General features: G+C 40.5%; 3 protein-coding genes and 1 long non-coding RNA gene across 4 annotated transcripts; 3 read left to right on the forward strand and 1 right to left on the reverse strand.

Moving 5' to 3' along the window:
• The first annotated feature begins 1,830 nt into the window (after positions 1–1,830).
• On the forward strand, positions 1,831–3,995 carry hoxa10b (homeobox A10b). Its single transcript, XM_026185586.2, has 2 exons — positions 1,831–2,670; positions 3,305–3,995. The coding sequence occupies exons 1-2, from the start codon at positions 1,896–1,898 to the stop codon at positions 3,577–3,579; spliced, it is 1,050 nt and encodes a 349-aa protein (XP_026041371.2). The 5' UTR covers positions 1,831–1,895; the 3' UTR covers positions 3,580–3,995.
• A 1,638-nt stretch (positions 3,996–5,633) lies between these two features.
• Positions 5,634–7,693, forward strand: hoxa9b (homeobox A9b). Its single transcript, XM_026184912.2, has 2 exons — positions 5,634–6,514; positions 6,997–7,693. The coding sequence occupies exons 1-2, from the start codon at positions 6,001–6,003 to the stop codon at positions 7,233–7,235; spliced, it is 753 nt and encodes a 250-aa protein (XP_026040697.1). The 5' UTR covers positions 5,634–6,000; the 3' UTR covers positions 7,236–7,693.
• A 3,672-nt stretch (positions 7,694–11,365) lies between these two features.
• Positions 11,366–12,880, reverse strand: LOC145431803 (uncharacterized). Its single transcript, XR_013912109.1, has 3 exons — positions 12,649–12,880; positions 12,394–12,521; positions 11,366–11,706 (listed from the first exon to the last, which is right to left on the reverse strand). It is a non-coding gene; the product is annotated as an uncharacterized LOC145431803 (long non-coding RNA).
• Positions 12,881–13,788: 908 nt separating this feature from the next.
• Positions 13,789–15,816, forward strand: hoxa2b (homeobox A2b). Its single transcript, XM_026184652.2, has 2 exons — positions 13,789–14,406; positions 14,880–15,816. The coding sequence occupies exons 1-2, from the start codon at positions 14,007–14,009 to the stop codon at positions 15,566–15,568; spliced, it is 1,089 nt and encodes a 362-aa protein (XP_026040437.2). The 5' UTR covers positions 13,789–14,006; the 3' UTR covers positions 15,569–15,816.
• The last annotated feature ends 2,501 nt before the right edge of the window (positions 15,817–18,317 follow it).

An 18,317-nucleotide genomic window follows, 5' to 3' on the forward strand; every position in this document is an offset into this window, starting at 1 on the left:
CAGTTTGTGGGTCACTAATTTTTACAACACCATACAGTTTTGTTTTATTTTTAAATGTAGATCATACTTCATTTAGTGGAAGAGGATTTGATCATCCTTGGATACACGCTATGGGATCAATACAAATCTTTTAAAAAGTGGAAGCCATGGTTCGTTTGGTTACTTTTGTTGTCCCTTTGTGCGTGCTTTTCATTCGATTTCTAACATTTATTTAATAAAGTCAGATAAATAAAAAGCCCCCTTTTTACACCTAAGTTTTATGTGAATAATAATATGAGGGAATGATAATAATCAGCTGACGCGCAGCACACACTTAGATCTGACGGGAAATAATCCAGAGGGGTTAATGGATATTCTCATTCATTCCAGCAAGACTGCTGCACGTTTGCCGCCATATAAAATGGCTGTATATAAACTGCAGCTCTGATTTCTAGACTTTATGGCTCCAGGCTTAAAGGGAGATAGACGTAACCGGTGTTGTATTTTAGGATAAACCCCACGATAAGCGACATTTTAGGCTGACCTAAATCTGTCGGCCACAAACCCAGCTTCTATTTTTATTTAAAGGCGTGCTTTAATGTATTATTTTTATTTGTATCTTTTATTTATTTATTTGCTTTTAACTCAACGCTTTTTGTTAACTAGTTTTAATTGACTTTGTCATGATATAAAAATGGAAAATAAAAACTAACTAAGATCCTCGATTTGCTTGCTTGGCCGGCCGACTGGGATATGATCCGTGTGTGGTTACCGGAGCACTTTTTTTTTAGAAGTAGTACTTGTTGTTTCCTGAGAAGTGAAATATCTTTATACATTTTGTTTATTTATTCTTTTATTTTAAATACTTAATACTTAACAGCATCTCTCTCTCCATATATATATATATATATATATATATATATATATATATATATATATATATATATATATATATATATATATATATATATATATATATATATATATATATATATATATATATATATGAATATATGGAGAGAGAGATGCTGTTAAGTATTAAGTAAAAGTGGAGTATGTGCATATGGACCTTGGTGTTTCTGAAGAAGCAAGGAATAAATACGTGAGAAAATACGGCATCCCAGCGGTGGCGAACATAACAGTAGAATTAACAAGTTCCAATCTGTTAAATAAGAAACTACCTTCCTTGCAGTATTGCCACTATTAGGGGACGATTACGCAAATGCAGCTCCAGGGCATTGTTCAACTGTGGCGCCTTTACTTCAGTGTTCCTGCTCGCTGCCCTTATAAATGCTCAGCAGAGCATCTGCAATAAAAGTTGCCTTGTCGTGATATTTTAATCCATAATATTCACACCAAAACGTGACCTGAAGTTTTGGCATGGATGCGACAAAGTTGAGCAGCTGTCCACTCTGCTATTGGACAGTCCATGAGAAATTTTTAAAAGGTTAATAATATTAACAATCAGATGAGCACACGAAAGCTTAAGAGTCCCTGGACCAAAGAGTCACACACATTTTGGATCCTCGACGCATCCTGAGGCACCTCTAGAACCCCTCATTTTACAGTGCTGTAAAACTGGCCATAAAGCTATGCATTGTACATAATGGTTAGGGACAGCTTTCAACAACTGAGTTTTCAAATAGCAGTTGTTGTGCTGAACTTAAGGCAGGCACCTCGAGGCTTATAGGTGCAAGAGTTTAAGGAGATTTAAAGATTTTACTTAAACCCATCTGATACACCACTTTTCCCCCTCAAAGTTTCTCTTTACTTAGCCTAAAACAAAATATATGACACAGTGGAGATGCCTGATCGGGACTGGGAGGAGTCTGTAGTCGCCTGGTGTTTTAATTGGCTGCAGGCTACAGTGAGAAGCGTGAGTATCAGTAATTATTCAGCAATGTTTTGCACAAGAAATGTCAGCCAGAAAGGGCTATCTTCATCCACCGTCAAATTATACCACAGCGATGTCATGCCCCAACAACCAAGCTGGAAATTCCTTTTTTGTGGACTCCTTAATCAACGTGAGAACCGACAGCGGTTCGTATTACCAAAGTAACAGCGTGTACTTGCCACAGGCGTCGGAATATTCATATGGACTCTCCGGTGGCTCTTGTTTCACGGGGATCGGTAAGCGCAACGAGCCAACGACCCAAAGCGTGATCCCCTCTGCTGCTTCGTATGTTCAAGGAATGGAAACGTGGCTGGAAACGTCGAGATCCTGTCGGGTGGATCAGCCCAGCGCCCAGCATATGGCTCAGTGTTCATTCTCGCCGAGTATAAAAGAGGAGAGCGCTTACTGCCTTTATGAGTCTGATAAATGTCCTAAAGGAGCGACAGTAGATGACATATCCTACTCGAGCGTATCCTGCCCGGGTAGCGGCAACACGGTGCCAGTCCCCGGCTACTTCCGCCTGTCTCAGACATACACGTCCTCCAGGCTCTATCACGATGTCCAGCCAAACATGAATCACTTCACTCTGCAACGACCTGCCCGTTTGGACAGCCAAGCCTCCCAGCCGCCGGCCGCCTCGGCGGAGTCGGAGCATGGAGAGGGCCACGAGGAGGCGCCTGTCCCTGCGCCCTGCGCCCCGGCCAGAGGAGAGGACAGCCGCCTCTCCTCGGAAGGCTCGTCCTCTCCCGAACCAACTGAGACTTGCAGTACGGAGTGTCCAGAAAAGCTCGTAAAAGGTGAAGAGCTGGCATTAGCTGCAGAAATATGGCTAAAAAAAAAAGGAGATGCGATCATTGCTTTAAAACGTAAGATTTCTGACCGCACAAATACGCGAGGAAGATTGGTGCTTTTGGGGAACTGTCAGGCACTTAGAAGTTTATCAGAGAGGAAGAAAAATTAAACTTGGCTTATTTAAAGCAGAGATGCAGAGCTATTGTCTCTCTCAAAGGAAAAAAAACTAAACAAAAATCCCCCAAACCCCCAAAAAACAAAAACAAAAAAACAGTGATACGATGTTTTGGCTGTCAATATTAAAACAGACCTCGTGTATTTATTTTAACTGTTAATAATATAATTAACTATTATTTAGGACACACCTTAGTTATATATATATATATATATATATATATATATATATATATATATATATATATATATATATATATATATATATATATATATATATATATATATATATATATAGTTATATATAACATTTGCAATAAATACGTATAGTTGATAAATTATTTGAGTGAACATTTTCATGTGTGGGCACTGGCATGTTTTATGTAATGTTATCCGTTCATGATTTCTAATGAATATGACGTTTGTCACACCTGTTGCCTAATATTTGGCTGATTTTCATTGTAGGGGATGGAAAGATGGAAAGTACGGCTAATTGGCTCACAGCTAAGAGTGGTCGAAAGAAGCGTTGCCCCTACACCAAGCACCAGACTCTGGAGCTGGAGAAGGAGTTTCTCTTCAACATGTACTTGACTAGAGAGCGCCGTCTGGAGATCAGCCGTAGCGTGCACCTCACTGACAGGCAAGTCAAAATCTGGTTCCAAAACAGGAGGATGAAACTGAAAAAAATGAGCCGGGAAAACAGGATCCGAGAGCTCTCCAGCAGCTTCAGTTTCTCATGAGACTGTGCGTCTTTGGCGCCCTCCTTCATCCATGCCAAGGACGCCTGTGCAGACCCCACACCCAACTGTGAGAATGAAAATAGGATCCTACTGCTAACTTATTGATTGTTGGTCTTTTTTGAATGATTTTCGTTTTCATGTCTGGTTTAATTTGTCGTGTTTGTATTTATAAATAGTTACATTTGTAACGCTGATCAGCTGAAAATGCTCTGAATGTGACCACAGTGTTTCAGAGCTTCAGGCTTGTACATATTCTTTATTCAACCTGAGTGAACCATTGGAATTTGCATGCTGGACCTTGGGGAAACTTGTGTTCCAGTTACATGTAGGTATTTGTGTGAGTGCTAAAGAAGCCCAGAGATTTGATTAATATTTGCACATTTTGCTGGTCAAATGAATAAAACCCATCCATGCAACTGCAGCCTTCTTATTTCATTCACAAAACCAGAGCAGGAGCTGCGGGTTGTTAAAATTTTAAAGCTGGCACCGGTACAGCGCAAATGCATTTGTGCTCTTTGTACTTTAAATTGGGTTTTTTTTACACTTTTACTGCGTGACGTTCTTCACGGTTTAGGCCTTCGGCAGATGCCTGTTACTTCGTTGTTTTTGTCCTTGACATTATATCTAAATGTGCCACACAAAGCGTGGAATAACAGTGACTCCTTTGATTGCGATTTTCTGAACTATCTGAAATTGTTATTACGTTAGGTTTTCTTGCATTCAATTTTTTAAATAGTAAAATCCATAATCTAGACGCCTAAGCAATAACGCACTCTGACTAATTTGACGAAAAGCAGCTCCAAATGGGGGGCTATAAAGCTGTTTTGGTGCATGATATCAACTTGTGGTTGCTAACTGCCTGTACACTGAGTTCTTCGCCTTTGGAAATTTCTAAAATTGTTACTAGTAATAAAACAGGCTACACCTAAGCAAAATTTCACACTTAAAAAGAAAGAAAGAAAAGAAATCAAAAACCCCAGAAGAGGAGAGCGGGCTGTGGAGTGGTTTAGGTAGTCTCATGTTGTTGGGCTATATTATTTCTCCCACAACACAAAACTGCCTTGATTACCTCAGTAAAACTCGTCACATCATGAAAAGTGAATCGCTCTTAATTACTAATTGCATTTATTAATTGCTCGGCGCACACTGCTTCAGAGGCATAAAAGGTATTATTCCAAAAAGTGCAATAATGTGTTTTATGGCTTTGCGCAAAGGGGATAGACCACTTTTTTTCCCCTTCTTTTTGGTTATAAAGCCAAGTCCACATGACTACACTTTGGGATTTAAAAAATAATAAAAAGAAACACCAAGTTTTAACCACGTCCATAATTTTAAGGTCACCGCTCTGTATGATTGTGAGTACATGTGTGTAAAATAGCAGTGTTGGAAGCAGGAATATGAAAGAATTCGCAGTGGTATGCGTCCTGGAGAGGGGGAAAGGACAGACAAGGCCTCGGTTATGATCATTGCAGTCTGCCAGTTGCCTCCAAATGCCGGATGCGTCTGCCTGAGCCAGAGAAAGGACACAAAGGCTGAGCTTTATTGGTGATATTTAGCTTAGACAGCCAGGTTGTAACCTTAAGAAAAACAACCCAATTGCCCGTGATAAAAGGGGCCTGGTATATGGCACCCAAATAACCTCATCCCACTTTCCGTTTTAGATTGCCTTCAAAGTGGACCCACAGACACGCAGACGCAACTATGTGCGTTTTGGAAACTGTCCCAGAATGTTTAAATCTTCCAAAGCCTGGTGATTCTTTAATGACGTGTTTGCTGCTTTTGTATATATAAAAAAGTAAAATCTTGACATATTTTATCTGCCGCTACCACGAGCCTAATTTTTGTACATATTAGAAGTTTTATAGAGGTCATTAAAGTATTACAGTCTGTTTTTTTGATGGGGGGTAAATAACCCTATGATGCTTTTTTATGAATACATACATGCATACATATATATATATATATATATATATATATATATATATATATACATATATATATATATTCAGCTGAAGACCTTGTTTGATGTTTTTACAAATGGATACTTTAAAGGATTATTACCCCCGTCCCTATTTACAGCTAGATTTGATTACACTAACATACGCTCTCTTGACAAAATTCATAACGTTTATTGCTTATAAACGAAATAGTTCCCAATAAAAGCGCGGGGATTTGCTATTAAAATATGGTGGGGGAAAATGGTGGCCATTTAGCCAAGCGCTAGGCTGATTTATTATTTATTGTTCTGTCCCACGGTCACGTGTTTGGGGCGCCCTATCCAGTCTTGGGCAAGGTTCAACTTACTGGACGCATTGAGTTTCTAGCTGGCGCACGACAGCAGCAGCTTATCATGCAATGAAACGTTTTTTTCTAAACGCTGCAGGACTGTAGAGTGCCGTTTTCTGACTTTGCGTCTTTGCAATGTCGACTTTGGGGACCAGTTATTACATTGACTCGCGCATTCTTCCCGAGCAGGAGGATATGGCACCGAGGTATTCCTCGTCAGCCGCAGGGGTGGAGCAGGCGGTGGTCACCGAATATGGCGGACAGGAGTCTTGCCCATTGCAGGCGAAATCTTCTATTTTTGGTGGCTCTTGGAGTGCCATCTCGGCCCACACTCCAAACACGACCGCTCCGACATATATACATCACCCTTACCCGAGTGGGGACAGCGATGGCATGTTTACGCGCTCTTGGGCGCTGGATCCGGTCTCTGCGTCCCTGTGTTTGACGGGATTACCATCGACAGGCATGCACTATGAGATAAAACCGGAACCCCTGATTGGGACTGCGGAATGCACAACTTTGGAGACGCACACGCATCTTTTGTCTGACACTGAAAACGGTGCGTCTCTAGTGGAGATTCCCTGCGAAACTGCGTCTAAAGCCACTGAAGATAATCCGTCAGTAGAGGAAAAAAGGAAGGTGGATCCAAGTAAGCAATGCAGGGTTTGGATTTTTATTATTGTCACTCGATGTAAACATTTAGATAGCATAAGCAAAAGGGTTTAATTTTTCGCGAATGTGGAGGATTTGTTTTGAATGCCATTGGCTTGTATCATCTTGAAAACGCGTATGACGCTATTATAAGAGTGCATTGTTTCAAAGGTACGGAGACATAGCGGTCTCCTAGCTGATTAACATCATATCCAAAATAAATAAATAAATAAAATAATAAATAAGGTGACTATGACCCTAATATTCACGTCAGATTCTGCGCATTTTTCCAAATTCGGCAGAAATATTGCCAGAGAAAAACCTCAAAATTGCCTCTCATCAGACAAAAAAGAATGTCTCTAAAGAAAAAAGTCATACTGTGCGTAAAACGAATAAGCAGGACTTGTTTTATTTTTGTTTTGTTTTGTTAATTTTACACTAATCTCGATAGTGTTAACTCTCTTGTCTCATGGTTTCCAGATAACCCGTCATCCAACTGGCTTCACGCAAAGCCCACCAGAAAAAAACGTTGCCCGTATACAAAGCATCAAATCCTCGAACTGGAAAAGGAGTTTCTGTTTAACATGTACCTTCCCCGGGATCGTAGATACGAGATAGCGAGACTGTTGAATTTGACCGAGAGACAGGTAAAAATCTGGTTTCAGAACCGCAGGATGAAGATGAAGAAAGAAAACAAAGACCGGCGAAGAGACAGTTAACTGTTTTCATTTTTTCTTTGTTTTTTCTTGGACAGACCTGGGATTAGAGCCTGGTTGGGAGGGGAGGGGTGAGGGGTTGAAAGGGAAAACTGGTGTCTGTCCTTAATGTTCCTGTAACACATGTTGTTGTAAAGTTAGTGCTGTTGAAACAATGCTGGGTGTTTTTTTTTTCTTATAATATTGAGAGGAACAAGTGTTTTATGAGAACTTAGATGTGTTGTACTGCCGCACACAGATAGCTACCTTAGGCCATTTGTTATTTGCATGGATCTGTTGACTACCTGAATGTCTTTCAGCTACCTATTTGCATTATTTAAGTTATTGTTTTGGTAACTTGATATTGTTTTTTTAATAGTAAGATTTTGATGCATTTGTGAACATACTGCGCACACGGAAAATACCTCATCGTTCTTGATTTAACCTAAAATAAAGTGTAGTTTGTGTAGCATTAAAGAAAAGTAGTAATGTGATGTCATTTTTGTATTTAATTTCTCCCAACAATAATACACAAATATAAACCAACATTTAAATTCCTAAATGGTGCTAGAGGATTTTGTTTTTAAATGCTCCTTTGTTTCGATCGTGAAATGTTTTCAAATCCTTTTTTATCTTTTCTTTTTTCTCTTTTGAAGTTAAAGCTTTTGCTTCTGTTATATACAAATTAAATGAAGTGGGGGAAATGTTTTATTGCAGGAAGAAAACGATAAAAATAGACTTTTACTACAAGTTCTGGGCTGTAACCATCGAGCTTTATGGCGCAAACAACCCAAATGAACCACCGAAACTTCCCAAGCTAAGGTTTGCCAAGTTAGCCATTCTCTCTCTCTCTCTCTCTCTCTCTCTCTCTCTCTCTCTCTCTCTCTCTCTCTCTCTCTCTCTCTCTTTAACTCAAAAAAGTCCTATGCCAAGGCCTGCTGGTATAAATTTGTATTTTAATAATTATCTATGTATTGCAATTAAAAAAGCTACTCTTACGGACGAGCGAGAAATCTTTAAGATATGGTCAGCATTTGATAATAGTCCTCTGCTTATTAAACTGAATATTTATTACAAAGCAGTAAAACGGTCACAATTACGTAAATTGTCCTTAATCCTTAAATCCTTAAAAAAAGAAAGAAAGAAAAAGGACAAACAAAATAAAAGCGTTAGACTGCAAACAGCAGAGGCCTACCTGTATCTAAGAGAAAGTTAAAAGAGATTATTGTTCCACTTTAGTATTGTACGTGATTTTATTTTTCTTATTTGTCTGCAGGATACTGTGGGCCAATAGTCAGATATGTAATATTTGTCCATTTGCACACACACACACACACACACACACACACACACACACACACACACACACACACACACACACACACACACACACACACACACACACACACACACAAGGGGTGGGGGGTGCAAATGGTTCTGTTTTAAAACGTCTAATTACTTTACAGCCACCCGCCAACAATTAGACCGTCTCGGTCAAAAAAGCTTGTTGTTTTGTCACTACGGCAGACACACTATTGCAGCATGTCTGACAAACTGAGGAATCTGCCAATAAAAATGACCGTTTATAAAAATAACATTGAATGACCAAACAGATTTTTCTTTCTGGTAAAGCTGACTATTTTAATTTACACTTAAACAAATAAACGGGGTCAAACACTGTGCTGGTGATGGTGTTGAAGCTCCATGCTTTGGTGAATGCTGCTGCTCTCTGACCACCAGCAGGTGGAGGCAGCGGCTAATCTGAAGAACAGTGCTCAAAAAGGATGATGCGTTCATGATGATGCGACTAAACACCACTCCCCACCGATTTCAGACCTCTACTTCATAAATATGAATATCTAACCCATGTTTCAGCTTCATTTATGATTATTTTACTCATATCATGCTTTAAAAATTGTTATATAGTTAAAAACAGACTTTGTTATTCACCAATTTTGACGTGTTTAGTCTGGTTTGAGAAAAATATAGCAAATATGAAGGGGTTATCTCATGAATCCAGCCCATGTACAGTTTAAAAGATTATTTACACATACGGCTTTATCTCATGCAACAAAAACGAAAGTAAAAGGCTGGTTACACTCAAAATCAAGCCTACATATTTTTATTTTGTCACTCAGCAGTAGTACTAGGATGCTTTAAATAATATATGTAAGAAAAATCTCGATCATCTGTCATCATGCCATTTATTTGTATAGAGAAGCAGTTAGCCCCAAGATCTAATTTGCGTATTATTTCCTCAACTGTGCTAGCTTGTGTGGGTGTGGGATGCTCTTGAATGTAATGGAACTAAGTGCCCTGTAGTGTTCAAAATCATTCAATCATGCAAATCAAGCTCAGGTTTAGATCCTGTGGCACCATCCGCACCACAAACCTCTGTTCAGGATTGATGCCTGGAGATATCTGTGAGTAGCATTTAGTTCCATTATGTTCAAAAGAAGGCGGGCGTCTCTGTAGCTCACACCAAAAATAATCTAGATGGATAAATAGCACTACTGAGCAGGGGAAAGCTCACATTTGATTTTTGCTGTGACCTCCCCCTTTATTCCTGCACTCACATGCCTACAGATAATTTACACCAAAACGATCATGATTACTGCCACATGATTAAGTTTGTCTCGGGAGCATGGCCGTTAGCTTATGTCTCATGATAGACTTGAGGTCCTGAAAAACCGAGAGTAGGCTCCTCTTCTTTCACTACAGTTCCTCCATTTCTCCCTCTGTCACCTGAAACGGTCATCCATGTGTAGATCAGTATGTGTCTTTATCAGTTTGTGAGGTGGAAGAAGGGATACTTTGAGGACAAATTCAAAAACATAAACATTATGCATATGCTGTTTTACTGCGCTGTTATGGCATCTGTGAACTCTCCTTAAGACACAAGAAAACACTGTTGTGTGCAAATGGCCGAAGGTTCCGGTCTGATCCTCATGAATGTTAGGCTGGATAGTTTCAGTGCAAACAGCCATGCCGGGAGTCCTGCTGCAGAAAAACAAAGTTCCTTAGACGTTGTTTGCCGTGACCTTTGGTGACCCCTATACATCAAACCTCATGACACCAGCAGTGGCAGAGGAGGCTGTAAGTCAAATCTGGAATAGAAGTTCAGAGGAGTAAAGTCGTGAGCACATGGGAATCTGTTCCATCCACTTATCCTCAGTGCCAGTAGCCTGTTGTTTTGGACAAATCCCAAAGAGAACGTGGAAACTGAGGTTAACTTTGTAATATGTGTCTGGGTTAGCAGAAGCCCAAACATTTTGCAGATATAATGGATTGACCTACGAGGCGAACCATGGAAAAAACCTTAGATTTATCGTGTCTTCAGGGGAAAGACTCTTTCTTTAAAGCTTATGCTTATCGGCCATTTGTTCTCAGCAGTCTCACATCAGTTTGCATCAAAACCTCCCTCATGTACATTTTTCCTTTCACGTGGGGTGTGATTAAGCAGAGATAGCCCACTTGAGTCAAACAGGGAAAGGACTGACAGACAGGCTGGCTGTCTCCTAAAAGTGGGTTATAGGTGGGAGAGGTGTCATCTTACTGGGAAGCACAGGAAACGCTTCAAACCTTATATCTATATATCTATATCTATAAATATATATATGAATAAAGCTGGTCGTATATATATGTATATATACGACCAGCTTTATTCATGAACGCCATTTATTTATTTGCTTTCATCACCAAAAATGGAATTTTATGAGATTTCATTTATTTATTTATTTTCACATGTCGACTTAGAGGGAAAAATAATGTTTGATTTGCAGGCCTATAGTGCGCCTGGAGTATCTGTCAAATCTTCCCATGAATCCAGGCGGCTCAATAAATAAAAGCGTAATATGAAAATGCTGTCGTCGTGAACGCTGCTTTGTTTCCAGGACACACACACACACACACACACACACACACACACACACACACACACACACACACACACACACACACACACACACACACACACACACACACACACACACACACAGGCTCAACCCTAAATGTGTTTTCCAGAGTATTATAGCTACTGTGCGCCTTGAATGCACCCATGCAATTTCGTTTTAAGTGTCCTCTCGCAGGGAGAGCATGCTGTGATATGATGCAGCGCAAACGACAAAAAGATGCAGCAAACACTCAGGCCTCTCCACCATTCCAAATCACCTTTATTTTACACACATGATTATACCATTATTATAATTATTAAATATATTTTTCACGCTTAAAAACAAACAAATAATAAAATAAAATCCAAAACAAAAGCACATGGACACGCTGTAATTTTCCAGCTACTAAAAATTTCTATTTTTTAATACGTTTAATATCACGGTATCTGTCTGAAAACAGAATATGTGCTGAATGAAATATATCCCCTTTAAAACAACGCATTAGTGTTTCGCCCCCTTGCCTTCCAGATGTCTCTCGTTGTTTCAGAACAGACGGGAAACGTGCCACTCCGGTTCACGTCCACGGATCATCCTCTTCTCGTCTGCCGTTCAGGACAAGTAACATAAAATAAAACAAAAATAAAAACGACTTCAGGTCGTCAAAGATCTGTACACGGATAACAGCATCGATTCAAATTTTGTAGCAGTACGAAATGTGAAATATATTCACGTTTTCAGCTCTCAGTATTTATAATATGATCAAATATTGCTGGGGGTTATATTTTGAACAGGGCTCTGTTCTTTCGTTTCCAAAAAATGTGTCAGAATAAGTAAACAGCGTCTTTAAGTGCTTTAAAATTATGATGTGCAAATTAAGATAAATAAATAAATGGCAGAATGACGTGATTTATTCAGACAGGTATTATTAGGCAGCTATTTTCAGAAAGAGAATTAACCGCCATTACGTCGAATTCGTTTAATTTTTGTACCTTCTTAAATTTATTTCTAAGTCACCAACGTTTAATTTAGTTTTCTTTTAGCAAAGACATGTTAAAGTATATTTTATGATTTTATTCTACTACAAGATCTCATGTCTCATATTCAGGACGCACTTTTACAAACAATAATAAACCGTTTTACGCTATGAGGATATATAAAATCACTTCTATGCGTAAAAGCAGAATTATTCCAGAAAGCAGGCCACACAAAGACTTTGTCTACATGGTTCCTGCCAGAGAGATAGGTATGGCAGTGAATGGGATTTCTACTGAATGCCAACACCCACTCACCTCAGCAAACAATTGATCCTATGCACAAAAAAAAGAAAGAAAAAAGAAGAAGAAGCTCCGTTTTCGTTTCTATACCATCCACCCAGTCAAGTCTTCTCTTCTTTCTTTCTATGCCAGAAATGTCCTTTCTGAGATCAAAAAAAGTGAGGGGGTCAGAGTTACGTCTGGATTTATCGTTTATTATCAAATAACAGAGCAAAAAGCTTTGTGCGCAAAGCCCATGCGTCTCATCCCTGCTTTTAAAGAAATCCCGACCTTTCTAAATTGAAAACTCATCCTGCAGCTCACAGAGAGGTCGTCCTCTTCCTGGCCACATATGATCCAAGGGAGTGTTAGATGGTTTAAATGTGTTCTTAGGGCAGGGAGCTGTCAGACCTTTTGGCGAGAAAGATTGATCACGCACGGGCTACCAGGGCTCTTTGTTTAGAGCCTGAGCAATAAACAGCCATCAGATCCCCACCTTTCCTAAGCTTCACAGTGCAGTGGCAAATCATTTCTGCTCTCCCCTATGTTATAACCAATAATGCTGAAATGTATGGATGCCGGCTAAGGTCAACATTATCCCAATAGGTGATATAAAATGAACGAAACTGGACGAGGGGAAGGGAGCAATAAACTGTAAAACGGTGACAAATGCACGTTAAATTACCAAGATGCTTTCTTACCTTGACACAGACACACAAACACACTTCAAATAATTTATACATCACATTTTTATTTAGACTTTAAATCTAACGCTGCCAATCAAAGGTTAAATAATTTGGGGATTAAAATGTAATCGATGCAAAATCAGACTAAAATATGAAAATTAATTTGTCTCTTTTCTCTCTCTCTCTCTCTCTCTGTAGTTTGGGCGGTGGGGGAGGGGAGGACATGTTGCTGTGTCTGGTGCTGCCTTTCCTTTCCTTTCCTTTCCTTTCCTTTCCTTTCCTTTCCTTTCCTTTCCTTTCCTTTCCTTTCCTTTCCTTTCCTTTCCTTTCCTTTCCTTTCCTTTCCTTTTCTAGTCAATCCTCAAGAAACTCTCAAGATTAACGTCTCGGCCAGAGATAACGACTGTGGGCGTCTTGGTATTATGAGGCACAAATGTGACTGCTGCAATGATTTGCGGCGCGCCATGCTGGAAATAAATGCCCATAAACACTCGTGAACTGCAAGCTCGCACGGGCGCGCGCTCCCGTGGCAGACGTGCACGGCTTTGTGGTGCATTTTCGGGGTGCTGTAAGGTGGGAGTGGGGGGGCGGTTAGGCAGTGGTGGACAAACTGAGAAGAGGAGGGAAAAAATGTGTAAATAAAGCAACCCCTACCCCCGGAATGAGGCGTTACCTCTCAGACTTTCTCGATCAATCATAGGGGACAGTGGCTTCTTTTGATAAAAAACCCAAATTGTCATTGGGCAGATGCAATCATGTGACAAGCAGCACGGTCTAATTCCGACCATGTCCTCCTGAAAGCAATAGTTTATGGCAGAGGTCTCCCTATGACTATAACCAGTTAAGTAGTTTATCAAAAAGAAACCTCGCAAACATATATTTATATATAGAGAGATATATTTTATCTTTATAATTCTTCCCTCCTCTGAATACCCCCGAGCTTTCCGAGACAAGCAGGAGGAGATGAATTACGAATTTGGGCGAGAAAGTGGTTTTATCAACAGCCAGCCGTCGCTCGCTGAGTGCCTGACATCTTTCACTAACCCTGTCGGTGATGCATTTCAAAGTTCATCAATCAAGAGCTCAGCGCTTTCACAGTCGACACTGATTCCTCCTCCTTTTGAGCAGACCATCCCCGGCCTGAACCCGAGCGTCCACCCACGCCACAGCCGCTCCAAGCAGGCTCAGAAGGGCTTCAGCCCGCTACAGGCTGTGTCCCTACCCCCGGAGTACCCGTGGATGAAGGAGAAAAAAAGCATCAAGAGGAACCAGGCTGCTTCTGCTTCTTCATCTTCTTCTGCTCCTGCTGCTGCTCCTGCTGCGACGACGGATGACTCCTCGCCACTCTACTTCTCCCCCCAAGGCAAGACATGATGATTAATAACCTCCATGTAAAAAAGGCTCCTTATTGTCTGAGGATTCTCCCTCTGCAAGTAGCTCCATCCTGGGGCCTTGTGCAGCGTGGGCGTCCCTTCTGAGCCAGTCTAGGATTTTGATTTAAGTATTCTTAATCTCATCAAGTAACGCACTGACTTGTGATGCAGTGTAAGAGTGCTAATGTTTGACAGTAATGGAGAGTGATAGATTATTCTTACACGGGCCAGCAGCTGGCATGTTCATTAATCTTCACCCTCCGTCCTGTCTTGTCCACGCAGACCCATCATATTCTGCCTGGGGCCCATAAATCTTCCCAGTCCTGGTGTTTGCTTGCCACAAGTTTCACCCCATAGCGCTTTTTCTCCCCTCCAAACACACCCCTGTTACGAATGTTTTAAATTATTATATTTGCAGTGGATTTTCTATTAATAATTTATTTAAATTGTTTATTTATTTTAGGTTCACCTGATACACCAGAGAGTGGTGCTGGCGATGGAGGGCCATCAAGGAGGCTGAGGACTGCGTACACCAACACCCAACTTCTGGAGCTGGAGAAGGAGTTTCATTTTAACAAATACCTGTGCAGACCGAGGCGAGTGGAAATAGCTGCTTTGCTGGATTTAACGGAGAAGCAGGTGAAAGTGTGGTTTCAGAACAGGCGGATGAAGCACAAGAGGCAGACTCACAGCAAGGAAAACAGGGACAGCGAGGGGAAATACGCCTGCCTGGACGACGGGCCGGAGGACGAGTTGGAGCAGGCTACAGAGGGCAGCGCCGCCGGGACGCTCTTTGAGAGGGAGAGGTATTTCCACCAGAATACGTTGACTTCACAAGACTGTCAGAACGCACACAATGGAGAGAGCCAAAGCCCAACTGTTACCCCTCTGACCAGCAATGAGAAAAATCTGAAACATTTTCCAAACCCGTCAGCCATTGTGCCCATCTGTGTGTCCACAATAGGCCCGAACAATGACGATTCCCCGGACCTGGACGCCTCATTTCGGGATTTCCAAGTTTTCTCATCCTCGCCCTCTTTCTCACCGAGTTTGTCAGAATCAGCTCAAAGTCCCCTGCCTTTACCCTGCGAGACTTTCGACCTCTTCTCAGAAACACTCACAACAATCGACCTGCAAAACCTGAGTTATTGAAATGTTTCGACTTTGGTATTTGTAACTCAGACGGTTGTGCTCTATAGTTTAGGGCGTCAGGGTGGAAATTTTTAATAGATGAGGTAAGTTAAAGCGAAATAAGCAAAGCTTTTTTTCTTTTTTTTTGTTGCCTGTATGGACTGTTAAAGTAGGCTGGTAGAAGACACAGTGCACATTTATTTTTATATGGATTTGGACTATAATTGAGCACAATATTTTTATTGAAATAAAATTTTACATTGATTGAACTCAGATGCGTTTTGGGTTTTTTTCTCACTATATGCCCACAATAAGCAACTCTAGAGAGCTTATTGATTTTACCTCAATAAATGAAAATTATTAAGAGCATCAGCCATAAAATGAAATGAATTCTCAAAAATGAGAAAAAACAATATAAGCTTTTAATATAAAAGGATTATTTTACCATTAAATTAATTAGCCTGTGAATGCACTGAACACATATAAACTAAAATTAAAATAGAAGCTGTATAAATGTGTAATTTTTGTTGCTGTATTACATTTTTATGTTCATAGATTGTGCTGAGAGAATTTTTCCAGCGTGGCCGTGGGTCTGGTAGCATATAGTCCACAAAAAGACACACACAAAAAGGAGCACTGCGAGAGATTCATTGCCTCTCCATACTTAAACGCAGAAAAAGAAAATTTGCTGTGTGAATTGCCTGCTAGGAGTCCCAGGCCAAAAGCTATGACTTTTCCTGGCTTTCTAATTACGTTTTATTGCCTATAAAACTCACAGGACTGAGGGTGCTTGTTTATAGCCCGAGCCGCAATGTAATACAATCTCTTTGAATTAAGACGTGCGCCTTGCCCCATTGTGGTTTTCAAAACTTTTTATGATGTAAAATTAAGTAGGACTCATTCAAAGCAGCAGACGTAAGGCATTTTTTCCAAATTGATATATAAATTTATGTAACTGAGCCTATAAATTAATTGGATGATGTAACTATAAAACGGATTCGACTGCGAACAATGGTCACATATCAGTCAAACGGCTGAAGGTATTTATGTATATGAACAGTTTATTATTATTTTTTTAGTAAATCATCATGAAATTGAGGTAAATTTATGTTGGTCTGGATCAAAGGCAGTTCGACCCCGTTTAATGCTAAAGGAATTTCTCACACCGACCAGTTGATCCTCTGCTCGACTTAAAGACGCTTTTTCCACAAGGGCCCCACCTCCATCCAACTCCCATTTTTCATATCGTTAGCTTCATAGCATAATTGCCTAAGTCATTTGACTAAGTCAATGACTTAGGCACTTATGCTATGAAGCTAACGATATACATTATTTACTGTTTAGAATTAAAAAAAATGTTTGGTGAAAAACCAAAGTCATTCTTCGGTGCTATATAAAATTAACCACCACAGTGATTAATAATTCTGAAAACAGTCCCCAGGCGGCAGATATTCATTTATATGCTCAGTGTACTTGCACACACACACACACACACACACACACACACACACACACACACACACACACACACACACACACACACACACACACACACACACACACACACACTCACTCTGCGTTTTCGACCGCACGCTAAGCGCCTCATAGCATTAATAAAAACGAATGTGAGGTGAGGCGGTGAACTGCTCGTCCTCCTGAAAATGGTTCAAAGTGATGCTGATTCTGCATGTTTTGAGAACAAGGACAAAATCGTGAAAGCCTAATATTAAACCCAGTAGGCCCAGAAGCAGTCGGACGTGGACTCATAACTGTAGATCCAGTGTTAACCAAGCAACACCTCCTTTTCTAAAAGCACAACAATGGTCCACATGATCATCTCCCACCTTTAATTTTACACTCACCAAATAAAGTATCTTATTATACAAAAACGATAAACTAAACTATGAATTAATCCGTGTTTTGCATGTTAAACAGCTAGAGTGCAGTGTGCACTCGGTGGATTGCGACCCCTGTAATGAGTGTGATAAAAGGGGAAGGAACCAAAGGCGTTGGGCTGTTTTTGAGACTACAGGCAAGTAAGATAGAGCTTTATGGAAACTAGATACATGGCTTTGCCTGTAAGAGCCCTCCCCTTGCTCGCACACATGCGCTGGCACACAGAGGCACACAGAGGTCAGAGGTCAAAGCGGCTCTCCTCTAAAGCTGGGAGGAACTACCGGCAGGTCAGGAGGGGGTCAGGTTTTGAATGGCCGCAGAGCATTAGAGGCTCATAAACAACGTGCTGGCTGCTCGGATGAAGAGAAACAGGAAGTGACGTCAGAAAACGTGGAAAAGGTTTAATTTTGCGTTATGATTTGTAACAACTCTAATACTGAGAAATTCAATCGTGATTCTGAACAAAAATCCTTGTTTAATGATCATATGATCTGTTTGCAGAGTCTGACTGGCTGTGGCAGCACAGCTACCTGCAGCCAAGCCAACACCTGAGACTAAAGCTGTGCCACAAACGCCTCGACACTTCTGTCTCCTTCCTCCAAAACAACAGAGTATACAGTTCAAAGGCTCAGTCTTTTAACCCAGATTGGGTGATACCGCCTGTCAAAAAAGACGAATAAATGACTGACATCTTTATAAACAATGTGACAAAACAAAAAGAAAAGGCCATTTTCCGTAAATGCACCAGAGGCGCTGACTTAACTTGATGTAAGAAGTCATTCTTTCCTGGTTCTATCGTTTTCTTTTAAAATAACCTGCATTTGTTGTTTCTTCTTCCTTTTTAAAATGTCAAATATATAGTCAGAGTACAAAG

This window comes from Astatotilapia calliptera, chromosome 11 (genome assembly GCF_964374335.1).
Source record: "Astatotilapia calliptera chromosome 11, fAstCal68.1, whole genome shotgun sequence".
In the NCBI taxonomy this organism is placed as follows: Eukaryota; Metazoa; Chordata; class Actinopteri; order Cichliformes; family Cichlidae; genus Astatotilapia; species Astatotilapia calliptera.